This window comes from Pantherophis guttatus, chromosome 2 (assembly GCF_059756535.1).
Source record: "Pantherophis guttatus breed Tessera chromosome 2, ASM5975653v1, whole genome shotgun sequence".
Taxonomy (NCBI): Eukaryota; Metazoa; Chordata; class Lepidosauria; order Squamata; family Colubridae; genus Pantherophis; species Pantherophis guttatus.
Genome location: NC_142064.1, coordinates 122,664,623 through 122,687,931, shown reverse-complemented (window position 1 = coordinate 122,687,931; position 23,309 = coordinate 122,664,623). Strand labels below are relative to the sequence as shown.

At 35.8% G+C, this 23,309-nt stretch overlaps 1 protein-coding gene across 7 annotated transcripts; it reads right to left on the bottom strand.

The window, feature by feature from the left end:
* Nucleotides 1-660: 660 nt before the first annotated feature.
* LOC117675373 (synaptonemal complex central element protein 1-like) lies at nucleotides 661-18,096 on the bottom strand. 7 transcript variants are annotated; one of them, XM_087888726.1, is made up of 13 exons: nucleotides 17,689-18,096; nucleotides 13,777-13,839; nucleotides 12,748-12,807; nucleotides 11,725-11,799; nucleotides 10,967-11,014; nucleotides 9,299-9,353; nucleotides 8,531-8,620; nucleotides 6,937-7,000; nucleotides 4,841-4,898; nucleotides 4,554-4,668; nucleotides 4,047-4,136; nucleotides 2,648-2,740; nucleotides 661-800 (listed from the first exon to the last, which is right to left on the bottom strand). In XM_087888726.1, the coding sequence occupies exons 2-12, from the start codon at nucleotides 13,814-13,816 to the stop codon at nucleotides 2,683-2,685; spliced, it is 753 nt and encodes a 250-aa protein (XP_087744852.1). In that variant the 5' UTR covers nucleotides 13,817-13,839; nucleotides 17,689-18,096; the 3' UTR covers nucleotides 661-800; nucleotides 2,648-2,682. The 7 variants fall into 7 exon arrangements, with proteins under 7 accessions (XP_087744852.1, XP_034289818.2, XP_034289816.2 ...); XM_034433927.3 differs by having other exon boundaries at nucleotides 17,498-18,047; XM_034433925.2 differs by lacking the exon at nucleotides 17,689-18,096 and adding an exon at nucleotides 17,181-17,295.
* Nucleotides 18,097-23,309: the final 5,213 nt, after the last annotated feature.

Genomic DNA, 23,309 nt, shown 5'->3' with positions numbered 1-23,309 from the left:
AGAAGTTGATTGTGCTAGCACTTTAAAAATTATTTAAATTGTTTAATTGATAACAGTAATTCAAAAGAATGCATTCTTAATTCTTAAGGGATAGAGTGCTAATTTTCATAATTCCTGCCATAATAACCAAATCACGTTGCATCAAGAAGATACTTGTTTGGGGAAAGTTTGCTGTATATACAGTACATATAGGCAACAGAAATACTAGTAAAATTCCATATTAACACCAAATGATTATTTTTATTTTTTTATGGAAAGGCTATGTAAAGTATTCAAAAGAGCTAATTTGCACTATAAAGTACATTTGTGCAAATGAGGATATCTGTTTGGAACAACTGTAGCTATGTCTTTGGACATTAGAAGCAGTTTTTGAAATAGGTGCGCAAACTTTGAAAAGAACACTATACTAAAACTTTGATGACAAATATTTCATTTATTGCTAATGCACTTTGTGAACAATCTGTTTCCAATAATTTGTGAAGTGCTAATATCCAAATCAGTATTTCTCAACCTTGGCAACTTTAAGATGTTGGCAATCTTTAATTCCCAGAATTCTCCAGCCAGTATGTTAGTCCACAAATCATACAGTTGCCAAGGTTGAGAAACATTGATCTAGAGATAGTATGCATCAAGAAATAAATAAAAAATTCCATTAGACCATTTTTATGACAGCAGAAGTAACAGAAATTTATTAACAGCAAATGGTTTGCCACAAATTTAAGTGTGAAGCAAGACATCCAATGTTCCACGGAGATGATTTCTCTCAGTGCTAAAGCAAAGCTCCTGCTGTACACACAAACCTATCGAGGGGATGGGAATAGAGAGAGATGTAAAATTAGGAAATTATCTCTATAATCTCTTAATCTTTCCTCTATCCTTGTATGGATCAAGGGAAAATGAACTTTAGTGTCCATTAAATCAAGATAGGCCTAAAAACACTGCCACACTACCATTTCGCCAACCTGATTCGCCAGTTGCTCCCCTTTCTTGATCGGGATTCCGTGTGCACAGTCACTCACGCCCTCGTGACCTCTCGCCTGGACTACTGTAAAGCTCTCTACATGGGGCTCCCCTTGAAGAGCACCCAGAGGCTTCAACTGGTCCAGAATGCGGCCGCGCGGGTAGTTACGGGAGCTGCATGGCGCTCCCACATAACACCGCTCCTGCGTGAGCTGCACTGGCTCCCAGTGGTCTTCCGGGTGCGCTTCAAGGTGTTGGTTACCACCTTTAAAGCGCTCCATGGCATAGGACCTAGTTACCTTTGAGACCGCCTGCTGCCACCGACGACCTCCCATCGACCCATACGCTCCCACAGAGAGGGCCTCCTCGGGGTGCCATCAGCCAAACAATGTAGGCTGGTGACCCCCAGGGGGAGGGCCTTCTCTGTGGGGGCACCTACCCTCTGGAATCAGCTGCCCCCAGAGATAAGGAGAATCCAAGACCTCGGTGCCTTCTGCCGCACCCTTAAAACTTTCTTATTTCAGCAAGCTGGGCTGGCTTAACAAATTCTTTTAATAATTTTAATTGGTTTTGTCTTTTTAAATTTGGGGCCAAACAGAGATATTTCTTCTAATTGTTTTTAATGTTTGTATTATATGTTTTTATCTGGCTGTACACCGCCCTGAGTCCTCAGGGAGAAGGGCGGTATATAAATTTGAAATAAAATAAAATAAAAAAATAAAAATTTCCTCAGAAGCAGTTTGAAGATATGGACTGCACTTCTGCCAGCTTCACAGTGGGTCAATAAAATAAATTGTTTTCACATAAATTATTTTACGTTACACTTTGCCACGGGCAAATCCAAGTGCTTCCTATGAGAGGAAGCTGCAAAGCCATCAGTGTCTTTCCTTTGAAAGATCCACTAAAAATGGCAAACTCAAGAAACCAAGAGGTAAAGGAAAGCCAAAGTTCCTGCCAACTGAGAAAGACTGTCAGCTATCTCCTCAGAGCTGCAGCATTTCAATGTTTTATTGAGGCTTTGACTGTATTTACTGATTTATTTGTTTTATGAACTTTATATGTTGCTCACCTCCCAGCAACTCTGGTCAGTTCACAAGTAAAAAGTGAAACGATTTTTTTTAATAACAATAAAGAAGTAAAAGATAGCAAAAGTGATGAAAACAGAAACAACAACAACAAAATCCCCCATCCACACAACCTAAATGGGCTTCGATCAGCCAGGCCAAAAGCCTTGGCAAAGAACCAAATCTTCAGTGTTTATCAAAACATCTGCAGGATAGAGACCATCCAGATCTCAATGGAATCTCATTCCAGAGGGTAGGCTCTACTTGAGGAATGTTACATCAAAGTGAGTGAATAGGAACTAATTATTGAAACTTTAAGAAACTAATGTTTCATTTTGTGCCCATGAACTCATATCTAGTGTGGCATAATATCCCAAATTTTTCAATATTGTCCTTGAATGCAGGAGAGCTGCCTCCCTTAACATCTTTAAGTAGAAAGCAAGGACACTTTGGTTGCAGCCTAGAAATTTTGTGATAAAGAGTTCATTCTAATTTTGCTTAAAAGTCTTATTGTATTAATCCGCTCTCTAATTTTAGAATACCAGATAAGTGGCTGCTTCCATCCTGCTTATAGACTGTAACTGTTAAATAACAGCTTTAAAGAATGCATTAAAAGTATTTACATTTCTTCCTGTACAGCAGTATGGTGGACTACAAGCTAGTCTTCATTAATGCTGTCATCCTCCATCCCGAAGACCTCCAGCTCTATTCTTAACCTGAAGTAAATTAAATACTTGAACAATGTAAACAGGATCAAAATAGAAGTAAATATAAAGGAAACAAAATGAGGCAGAAAACTAATAACCATATTTCCATTTTTAACAAAGTTTTTATAATTTTAAATAAATCTTGCAGGAGTAGGAATTCTGGTAGATGGTAAAGGTAGTTATCTTTGTTTTAGAATGTTTCAATAATATATTGATTCTATGCCTCTGTTTATACAACCAAGGATTGTATTAACCTTTTTTGGCTAATAACAGCTAATAACAATAACTTTGAGAGGGATCTTGGAGTCCTGGTGGACGATCACTTAAATATGAGTCAATAGTGTGTGACAGCAGCCAAAAAAGCTAAAACAATCCTGGTTGTATAAACAGAGGCATAGAATCCAAATCATGTGAAGTATTAGTACCACTTTATAAAGCCTTAGTAAAGCCACATCTGGAATACTGCATCCAGTTTTGGTCACCACACTACAAAAAAAGATATTGAGATTTTGGAAAAAGTGCAGAAAAGAGCAACTAAGATGATTAAAGACCTGGAGACTAAAATATGAAGAATGGTTGCAGGATTTGGGTTTGGCTAGTCTAGAGAAAAGAAGGACTAGGGGTGACATAGTATTCCAGTATTTGAGAGGTTGCCATAAAGAAGAGGGGGTCAACTTCTTTACCAAAGCACTTATAGGCAGGATAAGAAACTGGATGGAAACTGATCAAGAAGAGAAGCAACCTGGAACTAAAGAAAAATTCCTAACTGTGGTAACAATCAATAGAAGAGCTTGCCTTCAGAAATTGTGAGTGCTTCATCACTGGAGGTTTTTAAGAAGAGATTGGACAGTCATTTGTCTGAAAGGGTATAGAGCAGGGGTGGGTTCTACCTACCTTTACTACCAGTTTGTATGCCTTGCTTCTGCGCATGCGCAGATCGCTTCTGATGATGTCAGGGTCAGTGGGCGAAGCCTTCTGCCAGTTTTGCTACCGGTTCTATAGAACCGGTCCGAACCGGGGGCAACCCACCACTTGTATAGGGTCTCCTGTTTGAGCAGGGGGTTGGACTAGAAGAATTCCAAGGTCCCTTCCAGCTCTATTCTGATTGATTGAAATTAAATATTGACTTTTGCTTGTATCCTAATAGATTTAAAATGTTTAATGATACATCAAATTCACATTTTGAATCTGCTTCAAATAGATAATGCACCATAGTCCAAGGATAATTACTCTCTTGCCTAGACATTCTCATCTTTCAGAAATGAATCTGCAGAAGATTAATTATATGTTTTCTTATTCCCACTTTTCTGCTCACTTGTTGCATTTCTCCTGCAAATCAGAATTGTACTTTGAGGCTGCTTCAAGATAACCTTTTGCTTTTTTGTTTTCCTCTTGAAATAACTCCCTGGAAATGAAAAAGATATGAATAAGAGTTCTTATATGTCAAATCTATCAAGCTATTAGTTGCTTTTGTGGTGAGAAATTATTTGGCACATGTATTTTTATTCCAACAGTCCAAAATTACAAAAAAATATAATGCGGCACACCAGAGTTTTTAATAGTCTCGTGTAATTTTGCTTAAGGCATGTATAATTAATGTTACTTATTTATTCATTTTATTTATATCTCATATTTCTGAATGGCCCATCTCCATCAAAGAAGGGCAATTAATTACTTATTGGTACAAACAGCACTTTTACTTGCTATTGTAGTTCATTTTAAATCTTAAATGGTAATTTCTTGGATATTCTTGGGAAGGAACAAACTTTCTTACCTGAGTTCTAAATATTATTATCCCAAAAGAGAACAGAAATATACTCACAAAGTAGATGCAGCTGCCTGGCTTTTCAGAAACTTCCTCTCTTCACTCAATGCAACCTGGCTCAGCAAATCCAGTTCATCTTGAACATGAGCCAGTTTCTCTTGGATTAGTTTTTCTAATGGAATATTACAACATATAAATCCTCTATGGCACATCACATTTAAGAATTCTTACCTGCCTTGAAAACTGAAGGTACTTTCAAAGTACATTAGAAATTAATTGGAATTATTTTAGATTGGGTAATCTCAATTACCTAAATACCCCAAATAGTGCATTTTCTTTCTCACCTTCAAGTAGTAACTGCTCCTTACTCTTTTTCATGTCAGCCATTGGTCTCTCCCTGGCCTGAAAAGTGGAAAATGATATGATGAAAAGAAACAAGACAACAACAAAAAATATGCTATAGATATGAGGAAGGAAATCAATAAAAATATTCTCCTAACTTTAAACAAAGTCTCCCAAATTTAAACAAAGTAAATAATGTAAATGTCTATATAATGTGGTCAGCAAAAACAAAAATTAATAGATGCTGTAGCATCAGGAAGAAGTCAACCTTTCTGCTCGTGCTACCGGTATTTACCCAATTAAAATCAGAGAGATAAGAAAATAAATATTTTAAATAAATAAATATTTAATCCAATGTATATTTAAACACATAAATAGCCTCCAATTATACTCATCAAGCAAATATTAACATGAGGGAGGAGTAGGAAAGGTAGAATGTAAAATCAGAAAAATATCACAGTAACAATACAAATAAGAATAATTTTTACATTAATTATATGCATTTTAATATTAACAATCCCATCTGTTTAAGTGTTAGCTGGTTTGAAAGACTGACAATCTTTTTGTGACCAATCTATACTTTTATAAATATTTTGTCTACTAATGAGCAGCAAAGGGATAACAATATGATATCACTAGAAAGAAAGATTGCATTTGGAACTTTTTCTCTTGAGATTTTAAAAAACATGTTATTGATGATTAAGCCTATTGTCAATTTATGTACTATTCTTTTCCCACTAAACACGAGGAGGAATGTTGCTAATTCAGCTACTGTTGAATTCAAGCAAAGCAGTCTTAGTGGGACATGAGGACCACAAATAGATTAAAACCCATATATTAGCTTGGGTTGCCCATTCCACTCAATAAAACAATTCCAGTGTGTAAATGAAAAACCTATCAAGAGTGCTTGAACTAGCCACACTGTATAAATAGAGTAAATGCATGTATACCATTCAGCAACACCCACATGCCCTCATCTGTCCAGCAGTGATCATACATTCACACAGGAGCCATGATGGCATGCAATCCGGCAACTATGGGGTAACATACATCTACAAGTAGTCCCTGATATACAATTGAGTCCAAAATTTATGTTGCTCATTTGTTAAATGGGTTTTGTCCCATTTTATGACTTTTCTTGCCACAGTTGTTAAGTGAATCGCTGCAGTAGTTAAATTAGTAACACAGTTGTTAAGTGAATCTGGCTTCCCCATTGACTTTTCTTGTCAGAAAGTTGCAAAAGGTGAACACGTGACTATGGGACACTGTAATCATCATAAGTATATGTCAGTTGCCAAGCATCCGAATTTTGATCATGTGACCATGGGGATGCTGCAACGGTTGTAAGTTTGAAAAACGGTCATTAAGTCACTCTTTTCAATGCCGTTGTAACTTTGAATGGTCATTAAACTAATTGTTGTAAGTCTAGAACTACTTGTACTCCTAAATTGTATGGACCATTGTGTTCTTGCCATTTTGGGTAAATAAGAGTTACATAACAGTTTTCTTGGTGCATAGCAGGCAGTCTTGCTACTGATGCCCTGGACATAACAATTATTGTGGAGAAAGTTCTCTCTATATATCACTGGCTTTTTATTGTTTTCAACATGGCAGTTGCCTAGCCCTTTTCCACCTGGCATTTCATTTTAATCTCATTTACATGGCTGTGCTCCAAGGAGTTAAAATAGGAAGGTAAACTGAGAAAAGCACAGGTTTGGCTCATTAGAACACCCAAGAATCTAGACAACAGCAGTCAGTCTGTAAGCAAATAATATGTACCTCCCTGTTCCTAATACACCCACAGACCTTTGACAGTATTTCTCCAATGCAGTAGCTGTTTTTCCTGGGAGGATTTTCCCACGCCTGTATACAGTAATATCCACTCTTTCTATTGCATTTTCAGACCTCAGCATGAAACTGTGAAATATCTCTTTGTGGACAGCGCCAAATGTTTTTTAGATAGTTTGATGTCAGTATTCCCAAAGGCAATTGAAATTCAAGATCTTTAACTCACAGTTTTGCTGCCTACATTTATTACAATATTAAGGAGTACTGTAGAGTATAATTTATGCTACAGGGAAGAAAAACAGGCTCTTACATAAAGTTCCCAGAGATTCTTGTGCTTCTCCGTCAACTCATCAAGTAACTGCTCAAATGCGAATCTGAAAGTAGAAAAAAAAAATAAACACAAGGCAGGAACAAGACAGAATAAACTATTGCATTGCAAATAATTTCAACTCCTTGCTGCACTTCTAGGGAATGTCAACTGCAACAGAATCTAGCTCATCAAGCCCTTGAATGGGCTTTCTTGCAGGGCTGGTTAAGGGGAGACGTTGTCTCAAATGCAGATCCTGGGCCTCAACTTTGGAAGTACTGAGCCACTTTACCTATATACAGTATGTTAGAAAAGGTGAAGCAGATGCCAGTCTTAAAGGGCATTGCTATGGAGTGGGTACTTGGTGTGGCCATGCCTATTAGCATAATTGTGTGGTAAGCCAAGAAGCTGCAAGTAAAAGAATCAGCCATGTTAGGAGCCATGGTGGCACAGTGGTTAGAGTGCAGTACTGCAGGCTACTTCTGCTGACTGCCAGCTGACTGCAATTTGGCAGTTCAAATCTCACCAGGCTCAAGGTTGACTCAGCCTTCCATCTTTCCAAGGTGGGTAAAATGAGGACCCAAATTGTTGGGGGCAATATGCTGACTCTGTAAACCACTTAGAGACGGCTATAAAGCACTATAAAGTGATATATATGTCTAAGTGCTATTCCTATTGCTACTTTGACTAGCATTGGGTCCATTTGTATTCTAGGTCTGATAGCATTCTTTAGTCATCTCTGCCTGCTGTGATGTTACTTAACTTAATGGAATTGCAGCCATTGTGCAGGAGGGCTGGGCATATCATTTTCAAGGCAGGGCATTGTTATTTTCCTGATTCAGTCACCAAAGTGCTGATCCATGTTGAATAGTTGAAAATGATTTGTGCAGTTCAACATGTGCAAGACTAGCTTGATTTTAGAGAGGATGTATGAGATACACACGCCCACAGCATTCCTGCAAGAGTTTCTAAAAATACGGTCTACTTGTTCATGTAACACCATTGTTATACAGACATACTTGAAACACTGCTATAGATTCATCTTGTTCCACGTTCAGTTGTATTCATTCAGTTATACAATCGCTATTCATATTCCAAAGGAAGAAAATAATGGAATAGTAACTGCATATTTGTTTTCTTCACCTTGTAAATACAGTAAGTGCAGGACTTCAGAATATTGACATGGCATAAAGTTTTCCATTGTGGCTAAGGCATACAGACTATTCTGTCTGTCTAAACTATTTTATAGCTATTTAAGTCAAAAGACTTACTTTTCTAGTAAGGAATTCCATATACTAAAGATGTTAAGTAAAATGGTATTTTTGTTAGTATTAAACTTACCTGCAAACAATTTTATTGAATGACCTGAATGTTGTGACGAAATCAGAGATTTCTTGAGTTCCATTACTGTATTATTTATTCTTTCAATTAATGCAACTTTATTCTTTTCAGAAAATGATTTGCTAAAGGAATGAAGGCAGTCTGAAATGTGATCTGATAAATGTAAATGCAGTAACTTTTTCGATAATAAATGAATTAAATGAAATCAGAAGATGCTAGCACACGTACATTTATAGCAAAATTGCAAGGAACCAACCTCTGCTCCCTCTGCTTCAGTTTTTCCATCTGAATCTTGGCTGTGATTTCTTCAATTTGTTGCTTGCAGGCAAGGTTCAATTTCTGCTCCCTGGTAAATGAGAAGAAGCCAAGATATAGAATGGGCTAATTCTTAATTTTGTTATGATAATCACTTTGCCCTTGGACCATGTATTCCAATATAATCATTTTAGTGAAAACATATGCATTAAGATATAGTAGAATGGAATGGAACAGAGCAGAATAGAATAGAACAGGGAAGTCAAACTCAAGGCCGCGGGCTGCATCTGACCTGCAAAGGACTGGCCCATGGTGCCTCTGCCAGCAAAAACAGAACTCTGGAGGGCCGCGTGCCCTACCCTGGCCCCCCTGAGGTCAAATACAACCTTGATGCAGCCCTCAATGAAATCAAATTTGACACCCCTGGAATAGAATAATGAAACAGAACAGAACAGAGCAGAATATTCTTTATTGGCCAAGTGTGATTGGACACACAAGGGATTTGTCTCTGGTGCATAAGCTCTCAGTATACATACAAGCAACAAATGATAATCATGATAAAATACAATCACCATAATAGATAGATAGATAGATAGATAGATAGATAGATAGATAGATAGATAGATAGATAGATAGATACTGACAGCATTTTTGATATATATATTTTCTTGGAGTAATTTGTTGTGTTTCTTTCTGTAGTCTAGAACATTGCTCAGTACTTTTCAATAGCTAAGTCCACAAAGCAGGTGGATCAGAAGCCCTAGCTCACCTCTGCATTTCAGCTTGTGTCTCCTTTGAATGCATCTGCATGACTTTTTTGATCTCTGCAAGAAAGGTAAAAATTAATTCTCAGCAGTTCAGGTTATTTTCTTTCTGCATAATATTTCTGCCATGATTTTATGTACTGTATGTTCTCTAAAACTGAAGTAATGCCACTACTTTCAAGGAACAAAACACATGCAATTACACAATGCCACAACTTTCATTAGATAAAGCAAGAAGTGACTCTGTATTAAGCACAGGTAAACAGAAAATACTTAAAGAAAAAAGACTAATCAGGAAAGGATGTTGGGCTTGTGATGATCAGCTTGCTGAAAATTTTGGTCCAGTTTGTATTTTCCATGAAAAAAGTTTAATTCCATCTTATGAAACTTCAAGAGGGAAATAAAAAAATAAAATGAGCAATATTGTCAAGTACAGAAATTATTTAAATTACCAAGTGGAGAAAGTACATAGAGATACTTTTCTCTCTGTACCACCCACGATTTTTAAGTGTTGGTTTTTTAGTTATACTTACAGTGGTATCTTGGTACTCAACTGCTTTGAAATTCATCAAATTTGGTTCTCAACGTATTTTGATGTGAATAAGTAATAGGGCTTTGAGGGGAGTTAGGGGTGGTTTTAAACTATGATATGAGTTTTCATCTGCTTCTCTTCTCAAAATTTGGGGAATTGTTGCCTTTTGTCAGGGATGGCTCAGAGAACTATAAAAGCCAACTTGTGCTGTATATAGCCTGTGGCCACAAGTCCTCACCTTGTCTTAACTCACTGCAGTGGTGGGATTCAAATTTTTTTACTACCAGTTCTGTAGGCATGGCTTGGTGGGGGTGGCATGGCTTGGTGGGCATGGCTCAGTGGGGGTGGCAGGGGAAGGATACTGTAAAATATCCATTCCCACCCCACTCCAGGGGGTTACTGCAAAATCCCCATTTCTTCCCGATCAGCTGGGACTCAGGAGGCAGAGAATAGATGGGGGCAGGGCCAGTCAGAGGTGGTATTTACCAGTTCTCCAACTACTCAAAATTTCCACTATCAGTTCTCCAGAACTGGTCAAAACCTTCTGAATACCACCTCTGACTCACTGCCTATGAAATATGTCATCTTCATGTAACAAATGGGAATAAGTAAAGCTGGGAGGAGAAATGCTGACTTTTGTAGCTTTTTTTTTTTTTTAAAGGGCAATGCGGAGCTTTAGTACTGCCATTGTCTCAAATGAATTTGAGTATTTTTTTTCTCTGTTTCTGTTGCAGTTCTGTAAACCATCCTGGAAACATATGCATTGAAGGATGGGATATAAACGTATATCGTAACAGCAACAATAAGAAACTATTAACACAAAACTTAGTTTTTTTTCCCTAACATTAACAATAGAAACCTATACAAAAATGGTACGAGCATTGGAAGATAAATTTTAATTAAATTAATATTAATTCCTACAATTAAATTAATTTTACAATAATGCCAAAACATAAAGTATCACTTAAAATGCATTTCATACTGCAATGTATCTCTTGAAACTGTATTTCATATCGTAATCATATTAATAGTGAATTGTCCTTGCAACAAATGTGAAATTTTAAGGAATATAATGTGGACAAACTGCTAAAACTGATAATGTTAAAAAAAATCAAGCCAGTATCTTAGAATTTTCCATTACCCTTTTTCTCATTCCATATTTCTTCAAGGCTTGACTTTTCAGCATTCACTACAAGAGAAGGAGTTATTTCATTTAGGCATTATTTTTATCATATTGCAGAAAATACAAATGGAAGAAACCTCAGATGTTGGTGCTTATTTTTCTAAAACTGAATTATAAAAATCTACCCTCTGTTCCCAGGTCCTATACATTTACTACAGCTAAAGTGCCTTCTGTTCTCAAGCATGAACAGAAAAACAATTCAAAATAATCTTATTGCATTGATCTTTCATGCTTTTATATGCTGGTTGTCCAGTTTATGGTTCTCCCTTCTGTTTCTCAGTCATTCCCATATACTGGTACATCTTATGTAATATATTGGCTGTTGTTAAAATAGTTAAATTAACAGGCCTGTACCTGCAGATCAACAGCACTGTAAATCATACATAGCAACATAGCATAATGTGGCTGCTTGCTTAGTGATGTCCACCCATTATTGTTCAATATATATGAACCCATCCATTATGATTAAGATTATGTAGTAACCAGCCATTATGACTTATTCAGCATAGTATGGTTTAAAACCTTGCTTTAATATTACTAGGCGACCATTATAATAATACAGTTTTAAACATGTCTATTTAAAACTAAGCATTCTTCAAAGCGGATTGCATTCTGAAGTTCATATATTTTTAAAAAAAAAACTGGCTGTGGAGGGAGATATTAGTGGCATTTGATTAATTGGCTTCAATCTGAACTATGACAGAACAGATACCTACACTTTTCCAGTTCTATCTGAAGTGTCTTACTATGTTCATTTGCCTCAGAGATCTCTTCATTTAATATCTTCTTGGCTGAAGAAAAATGCATATAACAAATTGAGATAATACATAAGTGGGAAGCTCATGACAAGGACCTTTTGCATCTGAGTAATATTATAGTATAATGGTCAAAATATTCTGTACGCCGCCTTGAGTCACCATATGCGAACAGACAGCAATATAAATTTCCTAAATAAAGTAAAATAAAATAAAATAAAATAAAATAAAATAAAATAAAATAAAATAAAATAAAATAAAATAAAATAAAATAATAAAATAAAATAAAATAAAATAAAATAAAATAAAATAAAATAAAATAAAATGCACTTAAACCTTTGTAATATTACTCAGCTAAAATAAGTGCAGCAATAACAATTTTTACTAAGACTGTGCTACTAGAATTTCCAGATAGAGGAGTCCTAATAATAACAATTAAAGATATTGTAGAGCTATTCTGCTTTTTATTTTTAACAGACCACTGTTTGCAGATAGAAAAAGACTGAAATGCAATGAGAAAATATTAGAGCATTAAATAAAAAGAGAAGACCTCCAATCTTATAAAATAGGAGGGGGGAAGTCAAGGCCAGGAGATGTTATAAAACAGTCCCAGGCCTCCCCCTGGAGGCGAGATTAATTGCATTGATAATAACTTTTCAGGCGTTAGTTAAAACTGATTTATTCCAGGAGGTTTGGGGGTGAATTGTGATATTATGTTATGTAATCTTGATTTTATTTTAATTTTATATTTAGCATAGAAATGTTTTGTTTTGGAACTGTTGTGAACTACCAAGAGTCTCAAAATATCACAACATATTTAAATCAAATGAATAATCTCTTCAAATGAGGTAAAACATTTCTACTGCTCAGTTTATGTTCATCCAACTAAGTTTATCAAACAAAGTATATTAATGTAATCCATGACTTCTGCCAGCCAACCACAGAAACCAGCCTTTTATTTTGTGTCCCATTTGAATCTCTTACCTTGCTGCAATTTATTAATTCTTTTTACTAGATCTTCTATTTTTGGCTCTAGATTTCCCACTATGAAGGAAAGGAAAAAGAAAGAGAAAGTTTAATCTGAATTCTTCATTATATTAGTATCTTAAAACTTTATATAAATTCATCATAACCACTTTCCTGTGTATTATTGAATATCTTTTCTTCCATTGCAAATGCAACTGACAGCTTCAGAAAGCAAATAGGATAATTTAAAATAACTGTCAAATTATATTGACAGTTGGAACTGGTTCCTGGTTGGAACTTTTTTTTTAATGTAAACTGGATGTTTAAACCTTTCCCCTAAAATCAGCATCTCTTCTTCCATTTCCATATTTTTCTTTATATTTTTCTTCTGGCACCCAGTAAGAACTTCTGGCCTTCCCCCATCATGCAAAATTCTGTTTAAATGAAATACACACCACACCACTCTCAAATGAATAGATCCAGGAGCCGCAGAATCTGGCCATTGTTTGGCACCAAAGCAATATTACAATTGCAATACTGTATACATAATGATTACATTTTGTAGGTCCCATGGATTATGTGATATGGTATTTTGTTGTGCCTCCCTCGCCCCCCAGGTGGCATTAAATCAACTATTTCCACAGTACAGGCGTAATGTTCCAACATGCTGTATACGTGAATAGAAGTGGCAGTCTACCTTTACACATTTGGAACTACTTTACTTAATTTGTTTATAGTCAACAATTAGCAAACTCATTTCCTGCAAATATATCTCAGAAATTTCAGCCTTTAGATTTTGTCCAATTTTATCTTCTAGTCAGAACAACTCTTTCCATAATAAGAAGGGAAAGAATTCCAAATGTCTCAATTCCCATCTATTTTCTATATGGTAAGCAATGTGTTGTCCTCCAGATTTTAATAACTCATCAATTTTCTAGAGGACTACCCATTTTAACCATTGATAGGTACACGTTACTGTCATGTGCACACTCCAAAATTTTACTAAGATGTCTAGTGCCCACTGTTAGGGCCCTAGTTTCAAAATACCGTTTTGCATTTGTTTCACAAGAGACAGTATCTCTTCCATTTTTGATGAAAAGTTCCAGGAATCTGGACAAAGAACAAGAACAAAGATAATTGTTTAAATGTTTTCATAAACCACATAAGCTATATATCATCATTCACCCAAGTATGTCCAGTATTATGTATTAACCCAGATGGAGTATATCAAAATCTGAACAGCATGTAGACCTTTTGCCTATATGGAAGATTTTTTTCTCTTAACTGAAAGAGTCCTCCAGTAAAATGCAAATTGCAATGTTCTTCCTGCATATGTTACAAAATCAAAATTATAATACTTTCCACACAGAGAAAATAATAGCAATTAACTGATGCAGTTTAGGAACAGAACAGAACAGAACAGAATAGAATAGTTCTTTATTGGTTAAGTGTAAGTGGACACAAAAGGAATTTATCTCCTTGGCAAATTTGTCTTCTTGGCAAATGAGTCCATTTTCAGATTTTTTCATGTGGCTGTCCTTTGCAGTTGATGTAGAGAGTAAGGAGGATGAGCTTGATGGAAATATGCAGGAACTATCACAGTACTTAGACAAAAGGAGTTGACATATATTTTAAAACCTGGGAAAATTTCAAAAAATAATAATAATTTAGAGCCATGGTGGTGCAGTGGTTAGAATGCAGTATTGCAGATTAATTCTGCCGACTGCCAGCAGTTTGATTCTCACCAGCTCACTCAGCCTTCCATCCTTCCAAGGTCAGTAAAATGAGGATCCAGATTGTTGGGGGCAATATCCTGATGTTGTAAACTGCTTAGAGAGGGCTGCAAAGTACTGTGAAGCAGTATATAAGTGCTATTGCTATTGCTATTCTGAAGTATTTCAGGCAGATGCTTTCCTGATTCACTGGAAGGAGGAGGAAGTATAATGCAATGCAAGATTTTGTTATTTTAGATATGGATTCAGTTGAATAGAAAATTATTGTATCTTCCCTCCAACATATCCATCAGAGTTGAGGGCTTCCTGAGATGAATTGATAGAATACTAGAATAATATTTACATTAATATTATTAATAGTATAAAATATGTCATGAAATATTCTGTAGTTTCTATTAAATATTAATATAGAATATTGCATAAATATTTAAAGAGTAGAAAAGGATTTGTAGAATAGGCTTTCATTATAATAGAAGACCTTTACAGTTCAGGATTGAGACTTAAAAATTTTTTTCTCTACTGTATCCAGTAGGACCAAACTAAGGGTCCTTCAGCTTTAAGACTTCATTCTGGCCACGCATGATTAAAAAGTGGACAGAAAGACCAGTCCTTGGCTACACCATTTTTTTCTCCACTTGGAAACAAATCTACTAACAATGATGGACTCAGGGACCTCCCACAAAAGTCCAGCTTTAGACAGCATTCCAAAAGAGCAAATATTCATAGTTTATTTCCTTCAGGGAAGCAAAATCAAACTTTGTTGATTTTTCTGTGTAGGGTAAAAGATAGGAGCAGGGGACATCAAATTCAAGCATACCCAGCCATAGAAGCTTACTGGATAACACAGCCTAATCTGTTTGTTTTTGTGTGTGCAGATATAGATGAAGAGGGAGCACTATATATGCCACCTTGAATCCCTAAGGATATAAATCTAGCCTATCAAAAAATACATCATCCTGTCATAGTATAATGCTGGATCATGCTTATTTTTCTTGCTTTTAGTACATAATATTTTGGAAGGCTCAACTTAAATCCAGCAGGAAATTCTAAATCCCAAAAGCTAACCACTCGCACCTGGCAAGAGAAAAACGAACCAATCTAGCAGCTACTTCTTCCATTGCCTTATTTAACCCTCATTTCCCTTCCTTTTGGATTGAGCAGCTGAGGAAAAAGAAAAACCACAGCTCATCTGCCAAATGTTTCTCACTAACGGTAAACCGCAAAAAAAGGGAGGGAAGCTTAAAAAAGTGGGGGGGGGGAAGCTGGCTGAGAAGAGGGGGAAATGTGATAAAATGGATGAGATTAGAGTGGAAACCCCACTTTGCAAAATTTTACATTTTGTGAGGAGCCCCTCCTTCTCCTTGCTGCTCTTAGAAGGAAATAAAAAAAAAACCCTTTCCAGTGTTTGGCTCTAAACCAGGAAAGAAAATGCTAAATGACCTTTGTGGAGAATCGTATTTTTTCTTTATTAAAAGACCCCAGCATAGCAAGTAAGCAGGGTTGGGCAATGGCTGCGCAGAAACACTGCCAGATACCCCCTGTATTCATTACCTTTTATCTTTTTAGCCTGTGGTTACTAGTTGGCACCTCCTTACTTGAAAAAGCGATCTACTTCCTATATGATGTACTTGCTTCTTTCTCTTATTGTTATGGAGAATTTGTATGCTTTATGATTAGCATTTTAATAAAGGAGATATTTGCATTTTAACATGGCATCTATGCCACTTTTTGAAGTTTAGGAAATGATGTCTTTCCTTTGAACCAAAGCCATTTATTTATGGATTGATTTATACTGTTTATTAATCAAATTTATACTGTCACCCATCTCACCAAAGGCAACTCAACAAACATCAGGTAAAACTTATAAAAACACAAATATTAAAAATATAAAAATCACATTAAATATTACAAAAACAGAGATACAAACCATGGGCACATTGGGAATAAAAATAATGGAGTCCTCTAAGCATGTCTCTGGTTACCTGGGAGTCCCAGGCCTGATAACCAGGTCTTGATATTCCAAAATATAAAAAAGGATGGAGTGTATCATCAGGAGAGACTCGGGATGGAGGTTTAATGATTGTTACGAAGAATCTCTTAGTTTTTAGAGGCCCTGTCCCACATGCCCCAAGTGGTGAGACTCTGTTAATAAAGCTGGGCTCTACGGATCAGTTGGGATCCTTTTTAAAAAAAAATTTTAATACCTTATGCTTGTTAATAATAAAATAAGTAAATATTTATTGTTTTAAATAATAAAATAAAAACTTTTATTAAATAAATAATAAAACATTACTAAGTTTTAATCGTATTATATAAACCTTAAAGCACCGATATCTCCCTTGAAATAGTACCATGCATCTTGATTTATAATGTTACAACAAAGGAGTGAAAATGAGGGGGGGAAAAGAAATTTACAATACATGATCCTTCCACCTTGTTCAAATGGGGTTTCTGCTCTTTCCGGGATTTTTTTTTTTATATATATATATATATATATAATTATTGAGATAGATAGATATATCAATAAAAATTATATCTATCTATCTATCTATCTATCTATCTATCTATCTATCTATCTATCTATCTATCTATATACATAATTTTTATTGAGAAATTTCCCTTGAGTAAAAGAAAAATAAGTAATAGGAAAAAAAAAAAGGAAGAGGGAAAAAGTATAGGAAGCAATACACTTAAAAGCAAAAATAATTGGCTTCCAACCTTTGTTACCGCAGTTAGTCAATATTATTATCCCTCTCAAACATAACACTCCTTCTGTTCTACCCATGCGCATTACTTCTGCTAAATATTATGAAAATAACTGATATCATGATTTACAATATTACAATAAAGAAGAAAAATGGGAGGGGGGGAAGAGTCTGTGTCATCCTCCCACCTTGTTCAAATGGGGTTTCTACTCCTTCTGTTCTAAAAATGGAGTTACTTCTGCTAGATAACCTGACACTGCTGCCTCCCCTCTGATGGCTCAGGATTCTTCCCTCTGACGGTCCCCATCTTTGTACCCATCTCCTCCTTACCTGGGTGGCTGCCCTCCATTCTCTTTCCCCGGGATGCAGGAGGGTCTTTTCTCCTTCCCACCTCTTCTCAACCGACACTAAACAGAAAAAGGAAGCAACTGCTCTGCTGCTTAGAGACCAATTCAGCTGCAGACTGAGGAGAGAAAACTAGGCCTCTGTTTATCCTGCCCTTGTACCAAAGAGTTACTTACCACTGTGTGGATCTTAGACATGTGGGGGGGGGGGTATCACCCCATATTTTTCAATTAAAATTTCCAATACAATAGAAGTATTGAAAGTGAAAGGAAAAAAAAGAATATAAAAGAAATAACGTAGAAAGAAAACAGAAGAGAGCATAGAATTATGGCTTCCACCCTTCTTTCTCTTGAGTTATTCCATCTGATTTTTTTCCCTTCAACCTTTTTAAACCTCTAGACCTCTAAATCATCAATTCAGTCTTTTTTTCTTCTTCCAACAAAAAGTTCATATAATGCTTCCCATTGTTTATTTTTTTTAAGTGTTCATCCTTTTTTGTGCTGGCCAGTTGTGGGGGTTTTCTGTGGCCAGCACAGGAAAAAAAACAATTCTAGCAGGAAAATTGGAGAGTCCGTGTCTTGCTGTTACTAATACGGTGATGAAGTGAATTTGGGCACATGATACAACCAACAGAAGCTGGCTGCTACTCCAATCTTTTGTTAAGAGCATACAGGAATGCAGATATTCAGACACCGACCACACTTAAGTCTACAATATTTTATTAGGCTCCTTCAAGTGCAGCTGTTGACATAGCTTTATTATTTTATTTACAAGAGCTCAGTTCTTCCTTCAAGACCTCAGAGATTCTGCCAAAGAGAAATACTCTGATGGGGCTAATTTGCTTACAACACTCCATCAAATTTTCTATAATGTACAAAAGCAGCAAAAAGGGGGAAATAAAATAATGGTCAAGTTTAACAGTCCTATTACATAACTAATGTAAGATCCTAGGGCAGGTTATACAATTGCAGAGGACCAAAGAAATGCTGTGTTTTAACAGAATACTGGTAAAATGTGGAGAAGGGAAAAAGTGGAAGAAAAGCAAATAAAACACTGAAAACATGATATGACAGAAAGTTACATTTTTCAAGTTCAAAAAATAAGTCGAACACATATTTCTGGAAAATAAAGAGCTGTTTCAATTAATAACAAAGTAGGGATTACTCTTCATTTAGCACCAAAAAGGAAAGATGACATTTTTAAATGATCAAGTCAATCCCTCCCAGCTCAGAAGAAATTGGTTTGTAGGACCTGCTTTATCCATAGTAAACAAAGCCCACTTGAATTTCTGCTTCTTAAATTATTCTAGGCTTTATCAAGTCTTCCAGAATACAGAATTTTACAAAACATGATGCACTATTTTAACTGAACTGAATTTAATTTAATTTAGCAATTCATCTTACATTCTTGATTCTAGGAAGTTTACAAGTTTCTTGGATGGAAATGCTTCTGGCACAGCACAAAGTTTACAGTTTTATTGGTCAACACCAGCTCCATGAAAAACATTTGATAAATAACATGGAGTGAGAGAAGAGACAATGAAGCATACAGGTAATCCTCGACATACAATCACAGTTGGGACCAGAATTTCTGTCAGAAGCCACTGTGGTTATAAAGTGAGTCATCACATAACTAGATCCAATTTCACAATCATTTTTTACTATGGTTGTTAAGCTGTAGAGCCCTTGATGCTCTCTGAGCTTGGTTGTTTTCTTGCAAACATTGCCCCTGTGGACAAGCTACCATATATAAACAAAAAGCAAACCCAGCTCCCTTCTAGCACTGAAGATGTTACCTAGTCAGGTAATGAAATGTCTGCAAAAAACCAACCAAACTCAGAGAGCACCAAGGTCTCCACAGTTCACTCCTGAGCTACATATATATTCTTCAATTGGTCATTAAGCAAATCACACAGTCATTAAATGACTCACATGGTTGTTAAGCAAATCCGGCTTCCTCAATTAACTCTGTCAGAATTCGACTGCAAAGATTGCAAATTGCAGTCCGTGTGACCACAAGATGTTGCAACCATTGTAAATGCAAGTCAGTTGCCAGGTGCCTGAATTGCAATCACACAACTGTGGTGGTAGTACAATGGTTGTAACTTCAAGGATAGGTCATAAGTCACTTCTTCTGAAGTAATCATAACTTCAAACTATCATTAAATGAATGATCATAAGTTGAAGAATATCTGTACATGATTTTCCTTGACCTTGCAGATGGCCACTGAAAACATCTATACTGTCCGAAATCCTATATAAACAGACATTATTGAGGCCTACCTTTACCATTCCAAAAACCTGAATAATTTATATATATGAAAAAAATCATAGTTTATTCTAAAAGTAAGAATTACTACCGGTCCCTAAATATTCAAATTCAGTAGTACCTCAAGCTAAATGAAGAGAATGAGCCAAATGTATTGAGTCAGGATGCACAGGTAGTCCTCAGATCCATTTTTGCAGCTAGTCCCCAACCACTCTCCACTCCACAGTGCTATCACAATTTAATAACAATGCAATTTCAGGAGAGGGGACACATAAAACAACACATTATTTTGCATAAAAGAAATACCAAGGCCACTTTTTAAAAAAACAAAATTTATGGCTCAATCCCCTCTCGGAAGATTAACCAGATCACTACTCATGGTGTGGCCCTCAGTGGCTGAAAAAGATAAAAGTAAAAATATAGCTCTAGGTAGTAAAACTTTGTCCATGTTTGTTTTAAGTTACTCAAGTGGACTCAAGTCTTTCACACCACAAAGCTTGCCAAGCATTACTTTTTGATTTTGTCTAGATTTAAATACAATTGCCTTGTCTGCTTCCAGTTTCCAATGTACAGTAATGAAAAATTATACATAATTTACATATATATAATACAACATTCTTCTACTGGTAATGTGAAACATAATTTATTCTGCAGGTGCAGATAATTGCTGACAGGCTTTCTGACAAAGGGGGGAAAACATAAGGACTATCTTTGTGTAGTCTGACTGGAAAAAAAAATATTTCGAACATGTTTTCAAAACATACAGTTCAAGGATACACCATATTACAACAGAAAGGAGCCAATTCTTTTGGAAGAGATCCAAAATAATAATAAGTTACATTCACACTCATTGGAGAAAGGGAGACATGCAGAAACAATCCAAACTGGTGTAAATTGCAATGGGTCAATAATAGCTGAAGGGCATCCCACCCCTGCAATCCAATATATCTATTCCAGGTTTGGTGTAGTTCTAAACTGCAGCATTCAGCAATGTTAACAATGTTGTGCTCTCCCTATTCCAGACAAGGCAACAGATTCAGCAAAAGTGGTGAATAAATGTTCAAAATGGAGTTCAAAACCTACTTCATCTCCAATATAATGGGAGGCAAAAAAAATGACCAATTTTATACCCATTGCAGCAGCTTTTGGATGTTGTCAGTTTAAGGAAAAAATAGGCTTTAACGCTACAGCTAAAAATGAGTAAAACTTTCCTCAGCATGAATTGAGGATGAGATGAAGGCAATACTATGGGGACCCCACAAAAATGGCATGTTTATTTCATGCTTAGGTGCAACAGAGAAAGATCCATCAGGTGACCAGTGTGAGTGGGACCAGAGTGGCATTTGTTGGTGAATTCTAGGGGATACAGCATGCTCCCTCTCTTCTAATCCTTGATCATCTTCATCTGTCACTATTTTGCCATCAACTCTAAAAAGCTGGGTACAGTTCAATACTGTAAATATTTCAACTGCTCTAACGTAAGGCTGAAGAAGCAGAAGCATGAAGCGGTATTAATAAAACCAAGCTGGAAGAAGAGATATATCACTAAAATGGAGCAACTCTAAAATGACAAGATCAATTTCACCTTCCCAGTTGCTTCTCAAGCAGACCACAAAGGAATCTGGAAGTCAGCATTTATTTTACATAAAGGAAACATGAGAAGGGGAGAGAAATCCTGCTGTTTATGACACAACTTCCTTTGTGAGTCCAATTTGTTTTTTTTTAAGTTTATTCAAACTGTCATGTCAGAATAGGATATAGGAAGAGGACTCAAAAGAAGGTGGACAGGATCCCATAGTCAGACCTATCTCCCACAGTGCCATACAATATGTTCTTTTAGATGATGATATATGTATAATTTGAGGGTGCAGTGGCTCAGCGGTTAAAGTTAATGAGCTTGTCACTTGGAAAAGATGACAGCCTAGGTTCAAGACCCAAGTGCCACGCAATGGGTGAGCTCTCATTACTTGTCCCAACTCCTGCAACCCTAGCAGTTCAAAAGCATGCAAATGCGAGCAGATAAATAGGCACCACTTTGGTAGGAAGGTAATAGAATTCCATGCACCTCTGCATATAGTCATTTTGGCCACATGATCACAGAAGTGACTTTAGATAACGCTGGCTCCCTCAGCTTTAGATGAGCATCACTCCCTAGAGTCGGACATGACTGGACAAGGGAAACCTTTACCTTTATATGTATAATTTAGTCAGCATCATTTGTCAATGACCCCGAATACACACAGCAAAGGAAGAATCAGCAACAGAAAGCAACAATATTCATCTGGTATAGGGTGTTTTTTTTTTTGACATCTCAAGAACAACAGATAGCACTTTAAGTTAGTAGTGGAGAAAAGATAAACAGCATTATACCTCAGCCTTGTCCCATACAATTTTGACCAACTTTCTTTTGTTGCTATTCATCCTGAAAACTAATATTCTCAAATTAGTGTTGATAGCCCACCTGGACATCTTCTCCAAAGATTATTTATCTAAAAAGTTTTATAAATAAAATAATAATTTACAAGTAAATAAATTAACATCTCAGTGAAATATATGTTGTAAGACTACACATAACTCACTAATGCCAGCTAATCTGCATAGGACAGAATAGTTTTTGAGCCCAAAAGGCTTAAAATCAACTGCAGGAACCAAGGAACAAACTGCAGGAAAGGCACAAAATAGAGGGACAAAGAAAAAAAAGTAAAAATAAATAAAAATAAAGGGGAAAAAAATCACGTAGAAAGCCTCCTGACAAGTGTTTCAGATTTTTTTTCTTCCCCAATTGTTAAAGAGAAAAATATTTAGAAGCTACAGTTTACCTCTCTTTAAATTTTAGAGGAGAGTAAAAAGATGTAACTTTTAAATTTCTACTTGTAGGATCTCTTCAATATTTTGTATGCCGTTGGTTATCAGTTGAGTGCAGTCTGCAGGTAAATTTTAAAACATTGGATTTAGAAAAAAAAGTTGTATGTTTCTTATATCTAATAAGACATTTCTTCCAGATAAAAAAGCTGTTTCTTTAAGAAATGAATTACCAATCAAATTACATTAAAAACAAGTAGCCTCATTAAAATGTTGTTAATCAACTTTTTGCATATCTTCAATGCTAGTTAATTAAATAAATTAATTAAAATCATTTGCATAGATTAAATAAGTGCTCCCAATTAAATGAGTTCCTTTTTTTAACTACATATTGAAGTACTTGTACAAAAATACAAGGACTTTACTCTACAAGTACTTACAGAACACAGCAACTCTCAAAGCTCTTCCCCTTCCAAGTAAGAAGAATACCATTTTTAAGAGTTTGCCTTGGTAAGAAATACATGTTTAAAATGTTCTTTTTTTACAATAATTGTTTTTTTCCTTATATCCAGATTTGATAAAGGTATAAATGAATTAACTGATGACTAGACGGCATACAATTAAAGTAGACCTATTTTAACAATGTGAAGAAACTGCCTTGGTACTTGCAACATTGGCACAAAGGATCCCTGAAACAAATAATGCAGCTAATCCTTACAAGTTAAAG

Bases quoted from the DNA above. Each gene is read 5' to 3' on its own strand.
- LOC117675373 (XM_034433925.2), bottom strand. From the start codon at position 17,253: ATGCGCATGGGTAGAACAGAAGGAGTGTTATGTTTGAGAGGGATAATA. The intron at 12,808-13,776 runs GTATTTTGAAAC...TTTCCTTCATAG, and splicing joins TGTGAAACAAATGCAAAACG to TGGGAAATCTAGAGCCAAAA. The intron at 4,899-6,936 runs GTAAGAGCCTGT...TCCACTTTTCAG, and splicing joins AGAATCTCTGGGAACTTTAT to GCCAGGGAGAGACCAATGGC.